General features: G+C 38.7%; 1 protein-coding gene across 9 annotated transcripts in view; it reads right to left on the bottom strand.

The window, feature by feature from the left end:
* Nucleotides 1-26855, bottom strand: part of TTC7B (tetratricopeptide repeat domain 7B) — a 353505-nt gene that overhangs the window by 302294 nt on the left and 24356 nt on the right. For 8 of the 9 annotated variants that reach the window (XM_056810528.1, XM_056810526.1, XM_056810525.1 and 5 more), the window contains exons 2-3: nucleotides 25495-25649; nucleotides 16820-16988 (exon numbers count right to left, since the gene is read on the bottom strand). In XM_056810528.1, the coding sequence (XP_056666506.1) occupies nucleotides 16820-16988; nucleotides 25495-25649 (324 nt within the window). Of the gene's footprint in view, nucleotides 1-16819; nucleotides 16989-25494; nucleotides 25650-26855 lie in introns of those variants that run through there. The other variant, XM_016422115.2, reaches the window with a different exon arrangement.

Below are 26855 nucleotides of genomic sequence, written 5' to 3'. Positions count from 1 at the left end.
TTTTGTCTATCATATTCCCTCTAGACCCTTTGCAAAATTCCAATCATGAGTCTCATTCTGCAACATTTCAATGATATTTCATGTTTCTTTGAAGTTCCTTACATGAATTAGGATCTCTAGTGCTGTACTATGCAAAGTATACATAGTAAACATATAGACATTTGAGACCAGGAATTTTATTATGGGCTTTCTTGAATACTGTTCTCCAGTACATTACTGGTCCTCTCTTGTTCATCTTCCTATTGTGTTATGCTAGCTACTCTTTGTAAGATCAGACATATCCCATCTAAGTGGGAAGATGTTTTAACAACCCTTTTGTCCCAAGTGAAAAGCCCTCTTGACAAGATCTGCAAACTCCAGGAAAACATATTAAGAAAAATTTGTCTTAGGTACACTCCATTTCTTGACAAGGGCCCACCCATTCCTATGCCTTAAACTGTAATCCTCAAGTCCAAATGATGTTCTCAAGATATCATGTTCTTGGCCAGTTGTTGAGCTTCTAAATCTACCACGATTTTCTGAATCTTTTTCCTTTCATATGCATAAGTGTTAAAAACAACAACTGAGGCAGCCAGGTGGTACAGCAAATAGAGTGCTGGGCTTGGAGTTCAGAAGACTCATCTTCCAAAGTTCAATTCTAGCCTAAAACACTTACTAGCTGTATGAATCTGGGCAAGTCACTTGATCTTGTTTGCCTCGGTTTCTTCATCTGTAAAAATGAACTGGAGAAGGAAATGGCAAACCACTCTAGTATCTTTGCCAGGGAAACTCCAAAGAGTCAGAAATGACTGAAACACTTCAACAATAAAAAGTAAAAATAATACATGGCCTGTCCCCATGGTATTCAGGATTGTTTGCTTACTACTTTAAGATCCCTAGCTATGCTTTATAGATTACTTGAGGTGTTACCTTATCATTTGCCCCTACATGATTCATCAGAAGTGGGCATTGGTCTTCTACTTCCTGGATAAACACCCCTGGAAGATAGTATACCATTCTGTTTGCATCAGTTCTACAAAGAGTTGCTTCAGTATCATTCAGTCATCAACTACCTACTCCTCATCTCCCTCCCCTTCCCCCCCCCCCCCAGCTATTACTGGATACTTCACTGGATGACACCTGTGGAGGACACATGAAGCTGAAATGACTCATCTCCCCACATAAAGAATATATATCTATTGTATGCCATATATATTACATGACTCCCGATGTTCAGTGGTCCTTCTCCCCTTCAGCCTCTGTCCATCCTACAACTTTCTGACACTGCCTGACACCTTTCTTCTTTGTATCTTCCATAAAGAACTGCTTCCACCCTTTCATGGAAAACTTCATTGTCACTGATAATTCAGAAAGTAGAAATGTTATCCTCTAACCCTTTCACTTTTTATACTAGGGAGAAAAATCTATTTATATTTTGCACATACCTAACAGACAGAAATGCAAATGGCACACTCCTAGCAAGTCACAACAAAATTAACCTTGGCTTCCAAAGTTGCTCAAGGCAAATTCCAGAGTCCTTTGTCTTTGAGGTACCTCTTTTAGCAGAGAGAAAGATATACGAACACCAATGAAGTACTAAGGCAAACTGCCTTCATTTTAAGATTTGATCTGATCTTGATATGAATTCCTTTGCTTCCCTTAACCCTAACTTCACACACACAAGTTATCACTGCAACAAGCTGTAGCCCTATTTATACCCATTATGCACATCTTTCCATTGTCCTCTGGGCCATCTGTAATTGTGATTCTTCTGAGGTGGTAGTTACCACCAGGAGAATACTGGAAAGTAATTATGGCTTGGATAATAGCCAGAAACTAAAGTGGGTTCAATTAATCTTGGGTTACAGAGGCAATTAAACTATGTCTTTCAACTGGCCTCACCACAAAGAGTAGGAGATGGGTGGGGGATGGTGAAAAAAACAATACTGGTGGGCATATAAATCACAAAATGTAGAGCTGGAAAATCCTCTAATTTTACAAATGGGAAAAATGAAGCCCAGAAAGGTAAAATGACAAGGTCACATAGGGAGTTGGTCATAACACATAGAATGAGAGGTCACAAAGTTCAACCACAGGGCATCATGGGGAAGTGCTCCTACAGTTCTGATTTTTTTCTGTTACAAACGGTGATTTGTATTTTCTACTTAAAAGATGACTTGTCAGACCTGATTCATAACCAAAAGTCAAAAATTCTCTGGTATATGCACAAGGGTTCCTTTTCAAAGCTTATTATTTTTATAAGCCATTATCCACTTGACAAAGGATAAATAATATAAATAGGCAATTTTCAGAGGAAAAAAATTCAAATTATCAATAGCTATATGAAAAAATTCTCCAAATCACTAATAATTCGAGAATTACAAATCAAAACAACTCTGAGGCACTACCTAATACATATTGGGTTTTCAAAGCTGACAAAAACTGAAAATAACAAATGCTGGAGAAGCTCGACTTTTGGTAGAGCTGTGAACTAATCTAGTCATTCTAGAAAGCAATTTTGAAATATGCTCAAAAAGCTATTAAATTCTGTATACCCTTTTTGTCACTCATTAGCATACTACTACTAGGTCTATTCCCCAAAGCAATCAAAGAAAAAGGGAAAGAACTCAGATATACAAATATACATATATATATATATATGTACATATATACATACATATACAAACACACACATTTACACATATAACACACATATATTTCTAGCAGCTCTTTTCTGGATGTCAAACAATTGAAAACTGAGCAGGTGTCTATCAAAAGTCATGGCATATAAATGTGATGAAATACTATTGTGCTGTAAGAAATGATGAAGAGGATAGTTCAGAAAAACCTGGGAAAACTTGTATGAAATAAATGCAAAGTGAAATGAGCAGAACTAAAGAGAGTCATTTACACAGTTAGAAAAATTTCTGAAAGATAACTTTGAAAGACTTTGGAACCTGGAATATGATTAACACAGAAATGTGTTTTGTTATATCTATATATATTTATAATGAGTTTTATTTGTAGGGAGGAGTGGAGAAGAAGAAAGAATCTGGAACTGAAACTGGATTTTTAAAAAGTACAACTTAATATAAAAAAGGATTTAGGAATGCAGGTTGGCACAATGACCAACCACAACTCCAGAAGTCTGGTAATGAAACGAGCTACACATTTCTAGATGAAGAACTGATTTGTTTTTTTGTCAAGGCTAATGTAGGAATTTGTTTTGCTGAACTATTCATGTTTTTAAGGGTTTTGGTTTTTTTGTTTCCTCAGTGAGTGGGAGGAAAGAAATGAAAGAAAATTAAGAACTGAAAATGAAACTGAATTTTGTTTTTTGGGGAAAAAGTATATTCTTTTGCCTATCCTAGAGGAATCTCTTATATGTGTGGCATCAGTGAAAGAGAGGAAAATGGGTATGGCAAAACAGACCCTGCTAGAGTCTGAAGTAATAAAAGAAGGCTAGTTAGTGGTGTTGATCAATTTAATATTTCTGTATCATGGACTCAAATCATTAGATTTGCGTACAGAAAATCTCTCCTCTGCAACCAGAGAAAATATTTCCTAGCCCCAAGCAATGATTTTATAATCAAGAGTATGATTGTATGATCCAGTATGATTCAGCTCAGACTGGAAGAAAAATAGCTCAACAACCCACATGTACTACTACTACTAGCACTAGACTAGTAGCATCATCTTCTTGTATAATGGACCTATATAAGGACAATTGTTTCTCTCAAATTGTTCTAAAGTTACATCTCTAAGGGATGTCAAGAAATCCTGTTGTTTCTTTAAACATGTAACTTCTCATCAAGGCTACTACAAAACAATTATGGTAGTCAAAGATCCCAAAGTGTAGATCCAAGGGTTGAAGATAACAAATAATAGTCTGCTTTCTAAACCAATCAATGCCCTAGAACTCACGGAAAACAAGTAGAAATAGGAAATGTCACTGATAAAGTATCAAATCAATGGTCCCTAGGCTTGTAGAAAAAAACACTTCAATTCATTATATACTATGGATCACCATTGCCTTTCTTGTGATTTCACTGACCAAAACCCACCTCCAGCTACCACTTACATATACAAAAAGTTAAGCATCTCTCAGGATGCTTACATCCCTTTTATTTTTTAACCCTTCCCTTCTGTCATAGACTCAATACTGTGTATTGGTTCCAAGGCAGAAGAGGGGTGAGGATTAGGCTTAAGGGACTTCCCCAAGATTACACAGCCAGGAAGTGAGCCCAGGGCCTCCTGACTTCAGGCCTGGTACTCTAGCTGCCCCCTGACATTGTCTCTTCTTCATCCATTTGCACTGTCTTCCCCTATTAGAATGTAAGCACTCTGAGAGGCTCTAACTTTGGGTACATAAACCTCCACTGCTCAGCACAGCAGAACATAGGAAGTACTTAATAAATGCTTTTTTCACTAATTCATGTCAGACCTTTCCTGCACAAAAAGGTGAAGTGAAGAAGACATCTTTGTTGTTGCTGCTCTCCCATACAGCTGTGACCTGATATACCAAGTGCCCAGACAGCTGGTGATGGTTCACCTCGAGATAGACTGGAGAACTTGCTCCATCCCTTATCTTAACTCCTTCTGATTATTATTTTAGTGGTGTAATGTGGCTGAATAATGGATTACCACTGCAATTTCTGAAAAGTCAAAAGTACAGGTGAACTCAGTGAGCAATGGAAAGGGGCATGACAGGCATATAGGCTGTAGCATATTACTGACTTGGAAGCAGAAAGGAGCATAAAAGGAAATGTGGAGGAGGTAGGTTAGTCATGCAGGAAGAGAGAAGGGTAACAGATGGCCTGAATGCTACACTAATGCCCCTGGAACCTGAACAGCTCTAGAAGAATGCTTCCAGCACAGTGGGAAGATCCTCTACGAAGAATCCATGGGAGAATGTGAATAAGAATTGCAAAGGAAAAAAGGAAATATGGATTTCAATCTGTATTATTGGAAAGACACGGTGATGGGATCAAAGATTTAACTGGAGCCTAAAAGTATATTTCTTCCCAATATCTCTAATAAGGTAGGCATCCCAAGCATTACTACACCCATTTACAGATAAGAAGATAGAGGTTGAAAGACATTAAGAAATATGCCCCACATGTCACTCAGCTAGTGAGTGCAGAGCCAACTTTATCACATCTGCTGTCTCCAAGCAGAGTTCTTTCCAAGATATCTTGTAACATGGTAAAATACCTCAATGGCAATTTCTGTCAAGGATTGATTCTGGGAAAACTACATGAATCCCCAGTCTCTTCTTTCTGGCCCTGTTTCCTGTCATTAGAGACCTGTCTACCTCCCCTACACCCCCACTGTGTCTTAAAGTTTTTCTCACCTACACCTATCAAACTGGAAAAGATCTGCTATTATAATTCACAATCACTGACAAACTGATAATACTATCACTTAAATTCATGCTAAAATGTTTCCTCAGCTAGAAATCTATACTTTAGGCCTCTGAAAGCCCATCAAACTTATTCCACTAGCTTTGATTTAGTCTTTTAGAAAGTCTTTTTAGAAACCTGATTTAGTCTTTTGAAAGTAACTGGGGCTGGGGGGCAGGGAGGAGGGATAAGCAGCTGAGTGGCTCAGTGGATTGAGAGCCAGGCCCAGAGATGGGAGGTCCTGGGTTCAGACACTTCCTAGCTCTGTGACCCTGGGTAAGTCATTCGACCCCCGTTGCCTAGCCCTTACCACTCTTCTGTCTTTCAGAAGATAAAGGAGGAGAGGGAGAGGGAGAGGGAGAGGGAGAGGGAGAGGGAGAGGGAGAGGGAGAGGGAGAGGGAGAGGGAGAGGGAGAGGGAGAGGGAGAGGGAGAGGGAGAGGGAGAGGGAGAGGGAGAAGGAAAGGGACAGGGAGAGGAAGAGGGAGAAGGAGACGGAGAGGGAGAGGGAGAGGGAGAGGGAGAGGGAGAGGGAGAGGGAGAGGGAGAGGGAGAGGGAGAGGGAGAGGGAGAGGGAGAGGGAGAGGGAGAGGGAGAGGGAGAGGGAGAGGGAGAGGGAGAAGGAGAGGGAGAGGGAGAGAAACTGATGAAATGTTAACATATAGGATTATTGATGATCGTGATTAAAAAAATCCTGTTCTAGAGAAAAAATATCAATCACACAGCTCTGCTCTTGGTTGAGAAGTGGAGGACTATGGTGCAAAATGTTGCATACAGAGGCAAATATGGTTTAGGGATTTTTTTCATTAAGCCATTAATCTTAAAAAAGGGGGAAAAAAATTAAGTTTAAAACATCATCTAGTCTAGGTTACCTCCCTTTGAAAGTGAGTAAAATAAGGACAGAATAGGGAGGGGAAATGAAAATAAGAGCCAGGATTTGAAACAAGTCATCCTGACTAGTTCAGTGAAAATCTAGAGGAAAAGGAGAACCAAAGTGGAGAATTTGCTAAAAGAGCAGACCCAAGAGCTCTGGTCAAACAAGTCTGTATACTTTCTGCTTCTTTGGAGGCCCTGAGCAGGCTTGGCCCTCGTTCAGGGCTGCAAATAGCAATACGGCTAACTCACAGATCTTTTCAAAACCAACATTCCCAGCATATTAGATTTCTAGCTCAGTGCCTAAATTATAGTATGTAACATTGACGTCTGTAGGCGTGTGAAGACACTGAATTCTGAAGCTGAAGGGAGTGGGAATGAATAGAGGTCATCTGATTTTAGCTCTGGTATTTCAAGATAGGAGTTTGTTGGATGTTCATAGACACCTGAGCACTTCTTCCAAAGCTCTTTTCAGATGTCCTTCACTTTTCCATGCAGTTATTTTTCTATTTTTAGAGTAGATACCACTTTTCATCTAAGTACTGGATCAGGATTATTAGTGCTTCCAAACTGCCCACTAGCTCTATGTATTTCTATGTGGACGTCTCTCCCCTCTTCCAGAAGCTCTTATAAGTAGGGATTGTTTCAGTCTTGGTAGCATACTCAGTGGCTGCCACAGTGCCTGGCACATAGCAGGCACTAACTAAATGCTTGCTGATTGTTGGAATGGGTCATATCCACATACCCAATCCACCCCTAAATTCACATCTTTCCTACACGTGCTCTTTCCACTCACACAGCCAATAACATAGAGCAGGTCTTTATACCTGTCTCAGGACTATGGCAATGGCTTCCTTGACTCCCTCAGTCCATCCTCCACACAGCTGCCAAATTAATCTTCCCACAGGACAGGTCTGACCATGTCTCAGACATATACACCCCTACTCCACCTTCCCTCCCTCACTAAATTGTGGTAGCTCCCTATTAATTCCAAGATTAAACATAATGTCCTAATTGGCATCAAAAGTCCTTCACAGCCTGCCTGCCTCCTTCCTGCCTTCCCAATGGGTCTTCTTAGAGTTTACTGCCCCATACACACTCTCTAGCAGCAATGATCCATTTGCATTTCCTCAAACACAAGGCTCTCTCTTATTCTCATATCTGAAATGTTCTTCCCCTCCCTCATATCTGAGAGGCTCTTCCCCTAAATCCGTGTCTCCAGATTCAGCTCAAAGCCCAGGTTATGGCCCTTCCTAGACCCCACACCTACTGCCTTCTTCATCTAATCTGTGTGTGTGTGTGTGTGATACACCTAGTCATTAACACATTGCCTCCTCCATTAGCACGTGAGCTCCGAAGTCAGAGATGTATTTTTGTCTTTCTCTGTGCTTGTTAAATAGTAAGCAAGTATGCCCAAAACAAATGTTTACTGACCAGCTGTCAAAGCTTTTCAATTCTACCTTCCTAAACATTTCTCATATCCATCCCCTTGTCATCACTCATACACCTACCTCCCTTGTACAAACGCTCATCACTTCTCTCCTGGACGATTCAACAGTCTTCCAGTCTCACCCCTCTCCAAAGCATCATCAACAGAACTGCCAAACAGACATCCCAGAAGTCTGGGGTCACTCCTTTGCTCAAGAAGCTCCAGTGACACTCCCCATCCAACTTGAGGACAAAGTGACAAGCCCTTTGTTTGACCACTAAAGCCCCTTATCATGTGGTTCAATCCCATCTTCTATTTACACTCATTCACTTTAAGTCATAGCTAAACTGACCTATTTGCTGTTTCCCATAGAAAACTCTCTATCTCCCACCTGTGTACCTTTGCACACACTATGCCTAGTGTGCACTCCCCCCTCCCTCGCTTTGCCTCTAAGAAATCCTCACTGCCTTTACAATTTAGTTCAAATACAATCAAGAAGACTGTCTCAGAGACAGCTAAGTGGCTCAATGGATTGAGAGCCAGGACTAGAGATGGGAGGTCCTGGATTCAAATCTGACCTCAAACATTTCTAGCTATGACCCTGGGCTTAACCCCACTTTTCCCAAACTGCCCATCCCTTACCACTCTTCAGTCTTGGAACCTATACTTAGTATTAATTCTAAGTCAAAAGACTGTTATAAATAAAAATTAATCTTGATGGTTTATACTAAATTTGTAAGTATTTATTAGTAAAGAGAAAGTGAAAAATAAAGTTTCCAGCCTAACTAAAAGCAGGATCAGGTCCTGGATTCCAGCCTGGGGAACTCACTTACCAGAGATGACAAGCAAGATAAGAGCCACCAGGATGGCTCAAAGAGTGAGACCAGACAGGAACTGAAGGCAAAAGAGAAGGTGAGCTACCCAAGCTGGCTTTTCAAACTTGGTCTAAGCTCTTCCCCTGGATCCTTTAATTGGCCAACAAAACTTTCAGGTGGTCCTGCTGGCAGCCAGACACATGGCTCTGATTCCTATGTTGAGTCTTTCTGGGATTGGACCAGATTGGAGGTGCCCTAAATATTTAATTCACATAAGAAGAGGGGGTTTTTTAAAGGACAGATTCCTCAAATTATTAGCGCTCTCCATCCTACCTACCCCCTCAAAAAAACAGTGTATTCATTCTGTAAATACCCAGTATTTATTTGTGGGTATACTACATCTCTCTCACAGAATTTAAGTTTGTTAAGAGAGACGTTCTCATTTTTATACTTGCATCCCTGTATCTCCCTCTTAGGAAATGGAACAGGGATTAAACTTGTTTAGGACCAGAGGGCAGAATCAGGAGCACTGGGTAAAAGCAGAGAAAGGTAGACTTAGGCTGGATGTAAGAAAAAAACTTATTAATAATCAGAACTGTCTGCAGCATAGACTGCCCCAAGAGAGAGGAGTTCCCCACCCTGAGAATTCTTCAAACAGAGCCTGGGCAAGCCAATTGAAGGATATGTAATAGTAGGTATTTCTTTCATGTACAGATTGACTAGAGGGCCCCTGAAACCTCTTCCAACTCAAATTTTATGAATAACTGGTGGCTGTCTGAATGGCTTTTTTAAATTATATCCTAAAGAAAATGTCTCTACTTTGTCATCTAACTCAAGGAAATGACTCCAAAGATGTGAATGAGCCACATTTAGACAGCAGATAGCTATGATGATGAGAAACAACTGAGCAAGGGGAGGTATGGCAAAAAGAGCTTTGTAGGGTCTTGAAAATCAAAGCCAGAAAGTGATCACCTTCACTGCCTATGCATATAGACAATATGGTATAATGAAAAACTTCAGGAAATCTTGAGTTCTAGTCCCAGCTCTCCTATTGTTGTTACCCTGGGCAAGTTATTTGATTTGTCTCTAGCCCTCAGCATCATTACTCAGTAAAAAGAGATGGTTAAACTAAATGATATATAAGATTGTATAAGATAGAACTTTATCTCTTCTAAATCCCTTCCTTAAACTTCAGCACAATGCCCATCAATGACAAATTGCTAAACAAGTTGTGGAATATGCCTGGGAAGGAATACTACTATGATGTAAGAAATGATGAGCAGGTTGATTTTAGAAAAACATGGAAAAGACTTGCATGAAATAACAAAGGAGCAAAACCAAAAGAATGCTGCATACAGCAACAGCAATACTATGTGAATAACTGTGAATATCCTCCTCCAGAGAAAGAACTGATAAATAGAAGTATACATGGTGAATTATATTTATCTTTGTCAAATGGTAGCCCTCTTTAGTGCAGAGAAAAGAGGGAAAGAGATAATTAAGAATTTAAAATGTTACCAAAAGAATAAATTTAATTTTCTTTAAAAAACTTCAGGATCAGAGGTCAGATCAAGGAAAAAGAACAGAGGACATGCAGAGATACAAAATGTTCAGCATATAGAAATGGATGGAAGTGCTACACGTGTTTTGAAACACTGGAACTGGTCAAATCCACAAGCAAAGATACACTAGCTAAGATTCCCTGAACTTGATCCAAATGAATATTGTATATCCTAAAATAACTAACTAGGCTTCCTCTCACCCATCCAATACCAATTTTGCTCTACAACCTCCAAATCATGCAAATGACAAGAAAGCAGTGTACTTTTCACTGTATTTACAGGTGGTAGCCAAATATAGTGGGTAAATGAGCTCCCAGGTCATTGTGCCAAAACTTTAGGAACCATGAAAAAGTTTTGCATGTTTTACTCAAGTTTAAAAATTAAAGTCACTCATTCCTAATATAGAATTATCTCACCAAAAAACTAGTGACAGATACTATGGAGTAAATGAAACTTAAAATAATACCCTTATGCCAATAAATTCCCCAAAATACAAAACAAGAGACATACCCAACTGCCTAGATTTCTAATATTGAATTTTGGATCCATCTGCTGATGTGCTCAACCCAATCTTTATTATCTATTTTTTTCAATATTTGCCTTTTCCCTACAACTTTGGTCTTTCTCTGAGTCTCTTTTTTTATTTTTAAAACCTTTATCTTCTGTCTTACAATCAATATTAAGTATCAGTTCCAAGGTAAAAGAATGGTAAGGGATAGGCAATTGGAGTTAAGTGACTTTCCTAAGGTCAAGGCCTGGCTCTCTATCCACTGAACCACCTAGCTGTCCCCACTCTCCCTCTTATCTTACCAGCCTAATATTTGAAACCCCCACCATTTTAAATTTTCCCTTTCTGGACATTATGAAATAGTACAGAATCTTCCTCCCTTCTTTACCTTCATTTCTCCCCCAACTACAACCTCAAGGAATCCAACCTGTCACTTTGCCTTATTTTACTATTACTCTAGCACCTGGCTAAGTATGGCTTTAGAGAACAAAGTTATATGGATGGTTGGTGAGTTCCTCCAAACTAAAAAACATTCCCTAGGCCTTTGTTGGTGAACCTATGGCACACATGCCAAAGGGGCTGTACCCCTCCCCCTCTCTATATGTGCCTGAAGACATTCCTCTCTCCCCCCACCCCTCTGTCCAGAAGCCCAATGGAAGTGCTTCCTCTCTTCCTTGTCTGGGGAAAGGTGAAAGGCTCACATGAAGTATGAGGGTGCAGTTTGGGCACTCCAGTCTCTAAAAGGTTTGTCATCACTGCCCTAGGCTATGAGAGGCAAGAGTCTCTCCCCAAAATCTAGTTCTAAAGCTTCAATAGCCCTGGAGCAGCACCTATACATACAAAGACTGAAAATTCAAATCCATCAACATATCCAAGTACTATGGGGTCAATAGAGAATGCTTTAAAGTTCAGAGATTACTTCAAAAGAATTAATTCAATTAAGAGATGTACTTGGGCCAAGTATTACTGGTACCCATTATTAAATCATGTTGAATCTCTATTTGAAATGATGGACAATAGATGCTACCTTTTTTTTTATCTTCCATCCTATCTTATAGCAAGATCTGGTTTCCATATTCTCCTATAGATGCACATATCTTTTCACAATTAGTCTTTCTATGTGTAGATATAGATATGACAAAAGATATCCAGGTAAAGCTGTCCAGCAAGCAGCTGGAGATGTGGGACTTGACAGGAGAGACCAAAGAGTCAGATATGGAAAATCTGGGAATAATCGACATAAAGAGGATAATTACATCCCTAGGAACTGATGAGATCATTGTAATCTCTCAAGAATATAGAGAGAAAAGAGGGTCCAGGTCAGCCCCCTGATAGTTAAGGGGTAGGATGTCTGGTGAAAAAACTGTTTAATAAGGCATTGATACAACTCAGGACTGTTATCCCTTAGAAACTTACCCATTAGCACTATAACGAATGCCCTGGATCAACTGATGCTTCCCTGTAAAAATATTTCTTCCTCTAAAGAGGCTAGAAAAAGGGCATGAGATTCCCCTTTTGGAAGGAAGTTGGATCAGACTGTTAAATACCCCTGAGTCCAGGATTCTGGAACCCAATATGTAGCTAAAATGGCATAATGGGATCAAATACTTTGTGTACTCTTTCTCTACTCTCTTCATTAAACAATTCAACCTTCATATTGAGTGTGACAAATAGTTGCATGCCCAAACTAGTAAGGAACCTGGCAAACTTACAGAGTTCAACTCTAAGGAAGCAACAGAATCAAACATGCCATGCCCTTTGGCTAAACACTTGTTGGGCATATAGAGAGTCCTGAATATTAAGGAGCTACAGGAAGGCTGAGGGGTGGACAGGAATCCTATTTTACCTAGATATCCTGTCTTCCCCAATGCCTAGCACAGTGTTCTGCACACAACAGATGCCTACCAAATGTTGAGTTAAACACTAATTCCCCTACCTGTGTGAAGATTGGATTTAGCTATCACCTGATTGTAACAATGAAGACACTCTCTTTAACAAAATCAGGAATGTCTATACCCATACTTACAGACAAGTACCAAAGTTTGGCTATCATCCTAACTCCCTCTATCCCTGAGAATGAAGGAAAAAAATCAGACGAGGGAATGACACTTCCCTATCAAAATAAAATTCTAGTTCCTTTTCTTCTTATAGTATGGCATATTCCTATAGTCTTGGTTGTAAATGGGTAAGTAAAATACTACTGTATTCTGTCCTACAGACTTGTGGGATAGAAATTACTTTAAATTGGACCTGTATAAGGGCCCATTTTCAATTTATTCTTGCTTACTCAACATTTTATATACATAGATTTTGGTATTTTGATTCTGATTTTGAATTTTTTTTTCTTTCTACCAGAAGATTAACTTTCTTCCATTTTTTTCTTTATATTTTTTGGGGGGGGGTTCTTTGTTTTTCTCTTCTTTTGATAATTGACTCATATACCCCCATAACTCAACATTGCATCCTGGGCTGAACTGGATGTTTTTTAACACCCACTTCAGGGTATATATATTTTAATAAAAATCCAAGATTTTGAATTTTTGTTCGAGAAAGATCTTCAAGGAAAGAAGCTTGCTAACTCCTAAATCCAGAGAATGAACTGTTGCAGAAAGATGCCAGAAGGGGGCAGCTGGGTAGCTCAGTGGATTGAGAACCAAGCCTAGAGACGGGAGGTTCTAGGTTCAAATCTGGCCTCAGACACTTCCCAGCTGTGTGATCCTGGGCAAGTCACTTGACCCCCATTGCCTAGCCCTTACCTTCTGCCTTGGAGCCAATACACAGTATTGACTTCAAGACGGAAGATAAGGGTTTAAAAAAAAAAAAGATGCCAGAAAACCTACACTATATCAAGAAGATCAAGAATGAACTTTGGGTGTGGTTGATTGAACTGAAGTTTGATTGAACATTTATTTGAATGTATACTCTTATGCCAAAAGGGGACTGCCCCCAAATGGTTTTTGTCAATGCGCTCAGCAAACATTGGTTTTGCTGTCTGTCTTTCTTCTATTTCCCTCTTCTATCTAACTACTGCAATTTCCTCTTAGAAATTGAATATTATATACATCTGTAGTAAGAAGTGCTTTAGGACTACAAGATGATTATGTTAAATGATCAATGGGGAGACTAGTCTCCCAATGATCATTGGGGGGCTTGTGAAGATTGGATTTAGCTATCTCCTGATTGTAACAATGAAGACACTCTCTTTAACAAAATCAGGAATGTCTACACCCATACTTAAGGATTAAGTATTCAGGAGAATGGCCTTTAACAGACATGTGCAGAAACAGCTGACAGACCCCTGAACTGTCCTAAGTCAAGCTAAGCTACCACTGGTACAAATGAGACGCAGGAGAGTGATGTAAAACTGTCCATATATTTCATGTCACTTCCTCTCTTCAGCCTCCTTCCCCGGAGATGTAGCTCTGGCTGGCAGCGTGCTAAGTGTTCCGACATCTTGGCGTGATGGCAGCTATTTGTCTGGGTTTTGGCAATGAGTTTGCCCTTGAACTAATTCAGGTTCAGGCATCTTAGCTGAGCCCTCTTGGAGTTCAGGCTGATTCCTTCCTCCTTTACTCTCCAAACTTTATCTTCCTAGAAGCCTCTAATCTTCTTCCTGGCACAGGCCAGGCGGGAGAAATCCTACACATTTTCCCTCTCCCTTCTCCTTAATTTCTTTCCTCTATATTAATTTAAATCACCATAAATCTCCAGCTGTATTGGGTATTTTATTTGGGATATCCCTTGGTGACCAATAATTAATATAGTTTAGGTCACAACACTAAAATTATTCTTTACACCTGTGTGCTGTATTCTAAATTAAAGGAAGAGTCTCAAAACTAAGGTGAGATAGCCAGCACATTAAAAACACTGTGCCTAGAGGCATCAGAGACAATGCTAAACACTGGGACTCTATTGTAAGCATCCCTCAATAAGACTTGAAATCTATGCCCTCCCAATAAGTTCAATAAGCCTACTCTTGCCTACATAGATGATCCCAGCTCAATACTATATGATGAATTTAAATATGTCAAAGGCTGCTTCATCCTAATTGACCATGAGCTCCAGTTTCCTCACCTATAAAAATGGTGGAAAGGGTTGCTATGGAAAAGCATCTTATAAGTTCATTCTTGCAACTGTTTTCTCTCTCCTCACAGGATACTACCCTAGATCAGGTCCTTCTCAGCTCTCACCTGGTATAACATAGCAATAACCTCCTCCTGGGTCTCCCAACCTTGTCTCTCCCCTCTGCAAAACCCTCCTCTACTGAATAAGCTCCAGGGGCTCAATTTTATCTCCAGGATCAGATACAAACCCTTGGGTTGGGAGGTTAAAGCCTTACAACCAGATTCCAATCTTTATTATGCCTTGCTCCTTTTCAGATAATCAATAATCCAATTAAATGTTTAATTTAAGACCTGACTATTTGGGACATACAACACCTGACCACTGGCTACTCCCCATGCCTACAATGAGCCCTTCTCCAAACTTCTGCCTCTTAGAATTTCCATTTCCTTCAAAAGTCAACTTAAGACCCACTTATTACATGGAGCCTTTCCTGATCACAGTCAGCTGCTAGACCCTTCCCATAAAAACTACACCCAGGGGCAACTAAGTGGCTCATTGAATTGAGTCTAAATTGGCCTAAGGGTGGGAGGTCCTAGGTTTAAATATGACGTTAGACACTACCTAACCCTGTGACCCTGGGTAAGTCATATAACCCCCATTGCCTAGCCTGCCTTGAAACCAATACACAGTATTAATTCCAAGATGGAAGACAAAGGTTAAAAAAAAAACTTTACTGATGCTTATTTTGTATTTCCCCTACATGGTTTTCTGGACCCACCAAGGAACTGAATAGATATTATCTATCAGTCATCCTTCAATACTTCTTTCTCCTGGAATACCTTCCACCCTCTTCTTCATCTACGAAAATCCTACCTAATCTATATAATTCAGCTCAAGTCCTGCCTCATCCAAGAAGCCTTTTCTGAGGCCCTTGGGCCCCAAAGGGATCTTCCTCTGTATTACTACAGCATTCAATACCTTTACTGTTTTTACATTTGCTTCCCTAGTTCAACATTTGCAATTCAACAAATATTGAGTAAGTGCCTACATGTAGTGCAAGACGCTAGGCCATCTCTTCATAGCTTATCACCCTTCTATACTATAAGATCCCTGTGGGCTCTGAAGATGCCTTACACATATTTATAACCCCTCTAGCTCTGAATACAGTAGGAACATAATAAATATTTGACTTTTGTTGAAACAATTTCTACCCAGTAATTAATCATGATCAGTTAACCAATGTGCAGCTTTAAAAAATAAAATAATAAAAAATAATAATAAAATAAGTTGCTTATGTGGAATGTCCCAAAAAGTCCTAAGTGTGGAATCTAAGTTTTAGCTCAAATAATTTACCATGAATAAACATGTTGGGCTATTAATTTATATGATGGCAGGATGCAGAGCTAGAGAGATCTCTACAGATAACCTAAGCTAACCCTCTCATTTTATAGCCAAAATAACAGAGGACCAGACTCAAAGTCCTAAAAGTACTGGAGAGCCAATAATCCAGTCATGGAACTCAATTTACAAATCTTGGGCACCATCTATGATGCCATGTAACAGTATAGTGGAAAGAGTGCCAGTTCAGGGGTCAAAGGACTTGGGTTCAACTACCTCTGATGCTTACTACCTAGGTAATCACAAATGAGTCACTTAACCTCCCTACGTCTTAGTGTCTTCATCTGTCAGATGATGGGGGAATGAAAAGAGATGGCCTAGTGGGGCAGCAGGCTGGCTCAGTGGATTGAGAGCCAGACCTAGAAACAAGAGGTCCTGGGTTCAAATCTGTGGTCAAACATTTCCTTGCTGTGTGATCCTGGGCAAGTCAATTAACCCTCCTTGTCTAGTCCTTATGGCAATTCTGCCTTAGAATCAATATAGAATATTGATTCTGAGACGGGAAATAAGGATTTTTTTTTTAAGATGACCTATGAGGTTCTTTCCAGGGCTAGAACTTTGACTCTATGATGAGGTCTTTTTAGAACAATGGACTGAAATGAACAATTAACCAAAGTAACAAATTTTCCCACCAGCCCTGGAAGTGCTGGGAAGAGGCTTTCTGTCAGGGCTAGTATGAATCACCAGAGAAGAGCAGAAGTGCCAGAGTGTGAAGTGCTTTCCCAGTGTTCCGGACATCACTCCTGAAAGAGAACTTTAAAAAAGGAGAAATCAAAGGGTCTCTCTCACCTTTGGTAGAAAATGCTTCGGCAACCATTCGCAACCTGTAAGGTGGAACTCCTGTCAGCAGCAAGTCATCCAGGCCCACCCTATCATAAATGTTGAGCGCTTCTTTGAAATCCCCTTCCACGTAGTTCAACTTGGCCATGATCAAATTGGATTCTTGTAAGAATTCTGACTAGAAGGAAAAGGAGAGAAAATCCATTTTCCTGCAAGATTACAGGTACAGCTAACTTCTGGCCCAACCATCTGAGGCAGCAATGGCTAATGCACCAGAGTTCACCCATGGGCACCAGACACAGTCATAATAAAAATCATAATAAAAATTTCATTAATGAAAAGAACAAGAGTTACTCTAACTGGAGGCAGCTAGTGTACCAGGCCTTATGTCAGGAGAACCTGGTTCAAATCTGGCCTCAGATATTTCCTAGCTGTAAAACCCTGGGCACTTAACCTCTCATTGCCTGATCCGTGCCACTCCTCTGATTTAGATCTGATACTAAGAAAGAGGGTAAAGGCTTAAAAAAAGGAAAGAAAAAGAAAAGAAATACTCTCGTTGGTCATCAATCTACCAACTGAACCATTCAGTCTCCCTTACTCCTGATGATGCTCACTCTTATCACTGGCAGTGGAAGCTACCAGTGAAAGAGGACTGAAAAGTGTAAAGGACCTACGGTCATATCTCCCAAACCATCCTCCTCATTTAATAGACCAAGATAGTCACCAGAGAGGAAATGCAAAAGCTAAATTCAAGGTCTCTGTCCCTAAGGCCAGCACTCCCCACTGAAGGTCTTTGTAATTCAGAGAGATGATGAGATGAAATGAGAACTGACATTTATACTAGGTAGGTCATTTATGGTCAACTCTTTCAAGCCTTCTAGCCCAAGTTTGTACACTGAAGTCCTGAACTGAAGCTAAATAATTTCCTTCTTTTGACCCTTCCTAATCAGGTCACCTTGGGCAAAGCTTCTTCTTCTCTCTGAGTTTCAGTTTCTTTATCTGTAAAATGGGCATAATAATATTTCCCAAGGCTAGTATAAAATGAAATAATATGCCTAATGTACTTTTCAAACTTTTATGCATTATTTAATCACTAGCCATTTATTTTATTATTTTAATAGATTCTTCTTCACTACAATCTGTTCATTTGTTTAGAGCAATTGAGAAGAATTTTCTCAGTTGGCTTGCTAATTTTCCTGGATAGTTAAAAGATCCCCACCATAGTTCCACTGACTTCATGGGACCCTCCTTTGCCTTATGGTGTGAAGGAAAAATCAATATTTACGTGGTGATATGATTATCTAACAATAATATATGGTGTAGAGCAATTCAAGGATTTTTTTCTTTTCAAATGTCGATTATTTTGTCAGTTCTGTCTTTTCCGATTTTTGTTTTACTTTTATTTTTCTCAGAATTCCTGGTTTCTACTTCTCTCCAAAGCAACAGCTGACTTTGGTATAGTAAAAAAAAAATAATAAAATTTACATTAAATTGGGGGAGGGGCCTTTCTGAAAGGACTGAGGATGAATGATGTATGTAAACCTTAAAGTATGACAAACCTTAAAGTGCTATATGTGCCAACTATTGTTAAATGCTATCCCCTCAATAGCCTTAAAACATATGCTTCCTCTCCCACCCTCAGGCCCATCACCCCTCCCTTCCTTCCCCCCACCCCACCCCACTCAACATCCCAAACATTAGCTAAGAAGAAAAGTAGACAATGCAGACACTTCAGAGCAAGGAACAAAGATCACAACTATGTCTAACCCTTCTGGGAACTAAGGCTCAATTTTCTTTATTCATCTTATGCATAATTAATTCCATATGGGCACATACCCTGCACTGTCAACAAATATGAGCCACAAAGTATTTACTGCAGGAGTGTGACAAGCAAACAGCCACTGCTACTGAGATAAGATGGGGAAGCTGCTGCTGAAAGGGTCCCTGGTATTTTCTAAAGAGAAATTACCTTAGTTTGCAGTTTTTTCATCACATTTAAAGGGAGGAGAAAGCAAACAAAAGCAACGAGATGGATCTGAAGTCAGAGAGAGGTGTTCAAATGCTGGCCTTGATGCTTCCTACTTGTGTGATTTTCAACCCAATGACTTAGATCCCTGGGCAAAGTTTCCTCGTCTATAAAATAAGGAAACTGGCTGGGAAGGTTTGTATGAATTGATGCACAGGGAAATGAGCAGAAGCAGAACAAATTATACTATCATAACATTATATAAAAGAACAAATCTGAAATAAATCATAACTTTGATCAACATACTTGATCAACTATGATTCCAGAAGACAGATGATGAAAAATGTTACCAACTTCCTGATGTGGAAAGGATGGAATAATTATGCAGAATGAAACACACATTTTTAGGCTTGGCAATCTGGGATTTTTTCTTACTTGATTATGTACATTTTTTTTCAATTAGGTGTTGGAGAGGTAAGGGGAGAAAAATGTTTAATAATGGGGGGGTTAAATCAGGAAGTTGGACTTGATGACTGCTAAGGGCCTTTCTAAATCTAAATATAATTAAAAAGCATTACAGAAGGGAAAGAAGGGAAATAATAAAACAAATAAACAAACAATTGCTTTGAGCAAGGGTAAGGGATGCTTTCTAAGTAATAAATCTGAATTACATTTGGAAATGATAGGTAAGTTTAGTATTATCATTATTGCTAATTTGTCATATCCATGATATCAACAGGAGAGCTCTAATACCTTCAAGCATATGATATGGGCAATATAATTGTTATCTCATTTTACAGAGAGGAGAATTGAATCTCAGAGCTTAAATAATTTGCCCAGGGTCAGATGGCTAACAAGTATTGTAACAAGGACTGTATAATTGAAAACCGGTTACCCTAAAAAAGAATTACATTTCCCGGGAGCCCACCAACTTCCTGTCATTCATACTTCCTATAGACAGGCAATAAATTCCCTGTTGGCGAGCATGAGCGTGGTGAGTGGGGATTTTGAAATCGCTGATCAGCCATGGGCACATGGTCTTTGTGGTCTTTATTTTGTATCCTCTTTATTCCTTTATTTCTAATGATCATTAATAAATCTCCTAAAATATAATATTTTTATTCTTGAGATTTAATTTTAACTTTTACATGACTTGGACACTTGAGGACAATCTTATGTACATTTGTATTTCCTTTAGCACCTAACCCAATGCTCTAGAGGCTTTTAATAAACATTTGTCATATTACTGACCTAAATTTCAACAAACATTAAGCATAGTGTCAAGTATTAGAGGTACATCTAAAAATGCTCTCAAAGAGCCTCTAGTCTACAGAAAGGATAGCCTATCCCACTCCTACCTTTCCAGTCTTCTTACACTTTACTCCAAACCACACATGCTATTTGATCTACTAACACAGGCCTCCTGGCTGTTCCACAAACAAAACACTCATCTCTCCATTCTAGGCATTTTCTCTGGTTATTTCCCATGCCTGGAAAGCTCCCCTCCTTAAATCCTCCTACTGCCCTTCTGGCTTCCTTTATGTCCCAACTAAAATCCTTTCTTTTACAGAAAGCCTTTCCCAATCCCTCTCGATTCTAGTGTCTTCCCTCTTTTAATTACTTCCTATTTATCCAGTCCACAGCTTGCTCTGTATTTGTTTGTTTGCATGTTTACTCTCCCATTAAATTATAAGCTCCTTGACAGCTTGCCTCTTTTTGTATCTCCAGTACTCAGTACAGTGCCTGGCACATAGTAAGTGCTTGACAAATGTTGATTGATCAACTGAAAGAATACTTATTATGTATACACAGATAAGTAAATAAAAGATCATTTGAAAAGGGAGAGGGCATTAGCAAAAAGGAAAATCTGAGAAGTCTTCATGGAGGAGATAAGCATTTGAACAAATTCTTTAAGAAACATAAAGGAATCTGGGATGAAGCTGTGCAAATGCCCAGAAATAGGTGATGTTCAGGGACCAGCTTATATGCCTGCTTGCCTGAAGCAAAGAGTATGCAGAGATTTGAAAAATCACTGGAAATCTTTTGGGCTCAAGCACAGTGCTTGTTCTGCTCTAGCATATGAGGTATACCTAGCAAGAGTCCAAGAATATGAAAATAAGTAAGCAAGCTCTGATCTTTGTACCTAGAAATTAAGAGAAAACAGAGGGAATCTAATGGAAACCAAGTTACTAAAAAACATAGGGTGAAGAGTGAATGAAAATTAAGTGGATGAACATTAAGTGTGAAAGCCTCTGAGGGGCTGTCTGGCCCAACTTCCAAATTTTACAGACAAGGCAAATTATTTCCAGAAAGATGATGAAACTTATCACCCAAGGTCATTCTGTTTACTAGTGGCAAAGCCAAGAGCACAGCAGGGATGGGCCCAGAGCCTTGGCCAAAGGAGGCTAGTTTCAGGACAGTCCAAAGCTCCTGGGTCCCAACTAACTGCTCTTTCCACCATACTGAAAAGAAATGAAATCTTCTAGACCTTTTTCATTCAATTTTTCACATCTCAAGTGTTTGAGAGGGGGAAGCACTGTGGCACGCTGGGTGAAGGACTTGGCGTCAGGGAAAACTTCCAATTCCACATCAAACAAGTATCTAGCTATGTGACCCTGGGTAAGGTGCTTAATCTCTAAGGTTAGTAAAGGCTTGTTGATTAACTCTTGAATGTCAGTTTCCTTGAAGGAAACACTCAGACCAGATGACCTTTGGGGTCTCTTCCATCTCTAAATCTAAAATTCTATCAGAATCTTCCCAATTGCAGGATAGATTTTCACTAATTCTATCGAGAAAGCTTCCCTTCCTTTATCAATTCTAGGATCCCTCCAACATTTCATAGATAGGAAGAATAAGGCTTCTGCTGTGAACCTTAAGCAAAGTCTAAAAACTGAATCATGTATATGTGACCATTGTCCCAAAGCTTTTAGTCTTTACCTATCACTCATATTGTTTGACAGACTACAAAATAAGTATCTAAAAGCCATGGAGAACATGAAAAACATATGCTGGGATTCAAAACACATTCTCCTGACTCGATATCCAAAGTTTTCTTTGTGTACAACACTACCTCTTACAGAGTCCAAAAAGTAAAAAGTGACTATAAATTAAATGGAAACTATCATTACTTTTCAAAGAAAAACATAGCTCTCTCATTAGGAGAAATGGGAGTGTAGTCAGGTATATAAGTACAAGGAAAAACACAGTGGATTTCACTGCCTCTATGTTTTGAATAAAACAGAGAAATAACACTAGAGGGGGAAAAGTTTAAAAACAGAGAAAGGGCCAGTCTTCAAATTTTAATTTAAATTGGTAAGAATTTTTCCAGTTTTCCAAGAATTTCAACCAATTGAGGAATGGCAGCAAAGAATTGGAAACTGAGGGGTTGTCCATCACTTGGGGAATGGATGAATGAGTTGTGGTATATGGTTGTAATGGAATACCATTGCACCATAGGCAATAATGAAAAAGATGAGTTCAGAAAAACCAGAAAAGATTTATACAAACTCATGCAAGTGAAGTGAGCAGAACCAAGAGAACAATGCATAAAGTAACAGAAATGTTATATAATGATCAACTGTAAAGGACAAAATTATCAGTAAAACAAATTTCCAAGATAAGGGACCACAACGGACTCATGATAAAAATGCTATCTACAGTCAAAGAAGAAATAGTTGGAAGTTTGACTGCAAATCAAAGCATGCCATCTTCCACTTTATATAAGATTTTTATTGTATGTGTGGTATGTGTCATCTATCATGACATGAGCAATATGGAAATATGTATTGCATGAAAGTACTAGGATAATCTATAGGAAACTATTTATTTCCTCAGGGAAGAGGGCAAAAGGAAAGAGAAAATCTGAATCTTAAAATGTCAGAAAACAATTTTCAAAAATTGTTTCTACTTGTACATGAAAAAATAATTTAAAAAAAAAGAATGATTGAGTAAAACTACAGCATATGAATATAATGGAATACTATTGCACCATGAGAGACAAGAAATACGAGGAATCCTGAGACATGGAAAGATTTATGAACTGATACAAAGTGAAGAAAGAAGATCCAAGAGTACAATATATGCAATGATACTTTGTTTTCTAGACCCAGAATTTCACAGGGATTTTACAAATTAATGGAGTCTAAAAATTCTTTCCACCAATGCAGATGATCAACTGGTTTATAACTTCTGGTCTAGGTGAGTTGGCAACAACTACAAAATGTTAGGGAGAAAAAACACCAAAAGGAACCTAAATTCAGATTGAAGGCAATGGCAAATGCTGATTCCAGAGGACAGTTGATAAAACACCTCTCCCCTGTCTTGGTAGAGGAACAGGGTACAATGAATGACTATGTTTGCTACCCTAACAGCTATCAAAAATAGTACCTATGTTAGTTGGTTTTGCTTAACTGTTTTTTCATTGTGTTAGTGTAGAATAAGGCAAGAGAATTATTGGAAAATATCTATGGTAAAAAATAAAATGCATCAATACAATTTCTTTTTTTTAAACTTTTTTAAGTGCCTATTATAATTAAGGTACTATACTTAGATCTGAAAACAAAGACAATGAACAAAATAATTTCTGCCCTCAAGGAGCTTACAATCTACTAGGAAAGTGCTAAGGAGAGATGCTTTCTAAAAATATCTAGAAAACAAGATAAATGGCTAGGGCAATTAGGTGGCTCAGTGGATAGAAAGCCAGACCTGGAATCAGGAGGTCCTAGGTTCAAATCTGGCCTCAGACACTTCCCAGCTGTGTGACCCTGGGCAAGTCATTTAACCCCAACTGCCTAATCCTCACCCCTCTACTGCCTTGGAACCAATATACATTACTGATTCTAAGACAGAGGGTAAGGGTTTGAAAAAAAAAAAGCCTATTTTATTTGGCCATTCATTCTGTCATACTCTGACTACTACTATAAATTTTGAAGATGGTAATCAGATATTTAAATGGTAAGTCTATACTACATAATAGATGGAAACTAAGGAAATATTGTGGGATTGATTCCTCAATATAAGTATGCTATAAACAACAAAGTTCTCCAAGAATAGAAAGAAAAGGAATTCCCAAAATGAAGAGTGAAGAAACTCAGTAAGAATTAAAGCCTCATAGAGAGAGCATTAGAGCTGGAAGGTACTTTGGAAGCCTTCTAGTTCAAACCATTCACTTACAAATGAGAAAATGAAAGGCTGTTACAGAGGTAAAGTTACTTGTTCAAGGTCACAAAGGTAATTTAGCAGCAGGCTTCAGCATGTTTCTAACATTTTAAAAAGAGAAAAGCCCAAAAGAAAACAGAAAAATAAATCATTAGAGTTAAATGACACAGTCTCAAAATTTCCAAGGGAAGAATGACTCAATGCAAAAGATATGCATAAGAAATTAAGAGCCCCAAAGAATGGATTAGATGTGATCACACTGTAAATACTGATTTTAACGAGGATTTATATAAATACCAAGAGCCAGTTATGAGAGGTCAGAATCAAATGTACTACATGAATAATAGCTGTCCCTTTTATAACCCTTGAGATTTTAAAATGCACTTCACATTCACATATATTCTCTCATCTGGGCCACACAATGATTCTGTGAGACAATTACAAGAGATATTATCTTCATTTTGCAGACAAGGAAACAAGCTCAAAAAGGTTAAATGATTTAGCCATAATCCTACTTCTGATAAGTATAAAGAGGCAGGATTCAAACCCAGGTCTTTCTGACTCTATTCTGTCCATTGTGCCATGCTACTATTAGAGCAATAAATAAAATTTAACTTCAGAAGCAAATGGGAAAAGGATCCAGAGAGTAGAATTCATTGTATGAAAAGAAAAAAAAAATTTGTGGGGTTCCTCAAGCAATAGGAACAGAGGCTACAAAGGAAGCATCTTAAGAGAGAGAGAAGGAGGCTGGTAGAAACAAGAAGATGGGGAAAAGGGGGGGAAATGGTAACAACAGATTAGAGGCCCATCAAGTTCAACACTAACATGAAGTAGAAATTTCATCCTATGACTATGCTCTATTTGGAATATCGGACACCATTTTTTTTAATGGTGTAAATACTCTCATGTAGCTTGGGTACTAGATGAGTGTGTTGCATTCATAAGATTATTCTTTAAGATAGGAAACTGTTCTACATGTGAAACTTATGATCAGTTTCTCTCTTTTATTAAAACAGTAAAGTCTTCATTTGAATTTAACTTGAATATACCTTCAGTTTTATTTCAAGCAATCAAGAAAGACTAGAATGGCTTTGCAACAAGATAATATAGCTTCAAAGAGTCTAATGTAAGGTAACTTGAAAAGAAAAAAACTTGCACTGACATGATACTTCTACAACCTTGGGCAAGTCACTTCTCCAATCTGGGCTTCAGTTTTCTCACCTGTAAAATGAGAAAACTGGGCTAGGTAACACTTAAATTCTCTAAAGTTTGAATGTTGGCCCATACTGCCCATAGAGTGATTGGCAAGTTATGGGACTAACACAGTAAAATCAATGGTTCCAACAAATCCAGGAAACAAAACTCTGCTTCTAGAGGAAAGGTCACATTAAATAGCTAGACTGCATTAAAAAAATTTTTTAATGTTTCTCTTTCCCCTTCTCTGTTTTCTTGAAGCACTGGAATTAGAGGACTCTTAGATATCCCAAGTTTTCCAGAACATACAGTCCCAGTAATGACTCCTCCCACTTTCTTCTACTTTCCTTCAGAGTCCCCCAAATACCTTAAGGTTCCCTCGGTCTAATGCAGCAGTCAGGTGTTTCCGAACCTCCGTCAACTTTGGCCTGGGACCTCGAGGACTGGCCCCTTGTTTAAATGGGTTTTCCTTCAGGAACTGTTCTAGCTTGGATTCCCCAAGGAGCAGCTCAGCCATATCATCTACAAGAAACAAAATCAACATTTAATCAGGGTCAGCGAATTGGTTTCATGATGTGCATTGGGAAAGGGAAGATTGATGAAAGAGATGCCTAAGAGAGAAAAAATAAATAAATCCACTCTACCAAAAAGTAAATCCACTCAGTACTCATGTTCCAAAACTAATGGATGAAGTCTCATGGTGATATCGTATAATGAAGACTTCTTGGTATTTTTATCTTGGATGAGGTTAAAAAGGAAACCACTAGATAATGAATTTTGTTCTTCAGTAAAGCTTGCTATGGTAGTAGATATTATAATAAGTTATTTTATTATATATTACATCGTACAATACATTATATAGGTATAAAGATAGGAAAGAAGAGGAAAGGAAAGGAAAACTATAACAGGTAAGATAGCATGAAGGATAGAAAACTGGACTCAGATTCAAGATGACTCTAGCTGAAATGCTGCCCTCTCTACACATACTCTTTCTTCTCCAGGCCTCTAGGCAATTCTCTAATATAACCATCTTCAGGGCAGATACCAGTAGTGAGAAACAATGTGGATTAGTGGATCGAGAACGAGCCTTGGAGTCAAGATGTCATTCAAGTTCTGCCAATGACACAGGTCTATTCTGTTATGGCAAATAACCTCTCAATTCCCCAGGCAATTCTCCAAGACTCTAAGTCAGAGGTAAAGTGGTAGTAGGAATTTCTACATGGGAAGATTCACCCACACTAATGATGTCAACTCAGGTCCCAACAACAAAAAATATAGCAGGTCACACTTATATAGTGTTTAGGGGTTTCTCCTCACAATTCTGTGAGAGAAATCATTTAAGTTTTACCATTCCCATTTTACAGATTAAGAAACTAAGGCATGGAGTGATTAAGTTGCCCATAGTTACAGAGGTTGGATTTTGAACTTGGGTCTTTTGAACTCCAAATCAGTCCCTCTAATACTTCAGTGTTCTCATCTGTAAAACAATATTAAATATATACACACACTTACACCTTAAAGAATTAAGAGACAAGCTCTTTGTAAACCTTACAACATTTCATAAAAACAAGCTATTATTCTTATCACTCATATCTTGGAGGTAGACTCTGGGTTCTCCAAAGCTATGCCAATTGCCCTACCTGCCAAGCTGGAAAGGTTTCAAAAATAGGCCTATGGGTAACAGGTGATGTTTCTATTGTCTGCAAAAGAAATGACCACAATACCAAT

This window comes from Monodelphis domestica, chromosome 1, assembly GCF_027887165.1.
Source record: "Monodelphis domestica isolate mMonDom1 chromosome 1, mMonDom1.pri, whole genome shotgun sequence".
Classification (NCBI taxonomy): Eukaryota; Metazoa; Chordata; class Mammalia; order Didelphimorphia; family Didelphidae; genus Monodelphis; species Monodelphis domestica.
The sequence above is the reverse complement of the archived record's forward strand: the minus strand, read 5'-3'. Positions and strand labels throughout refer to the sequence as shown.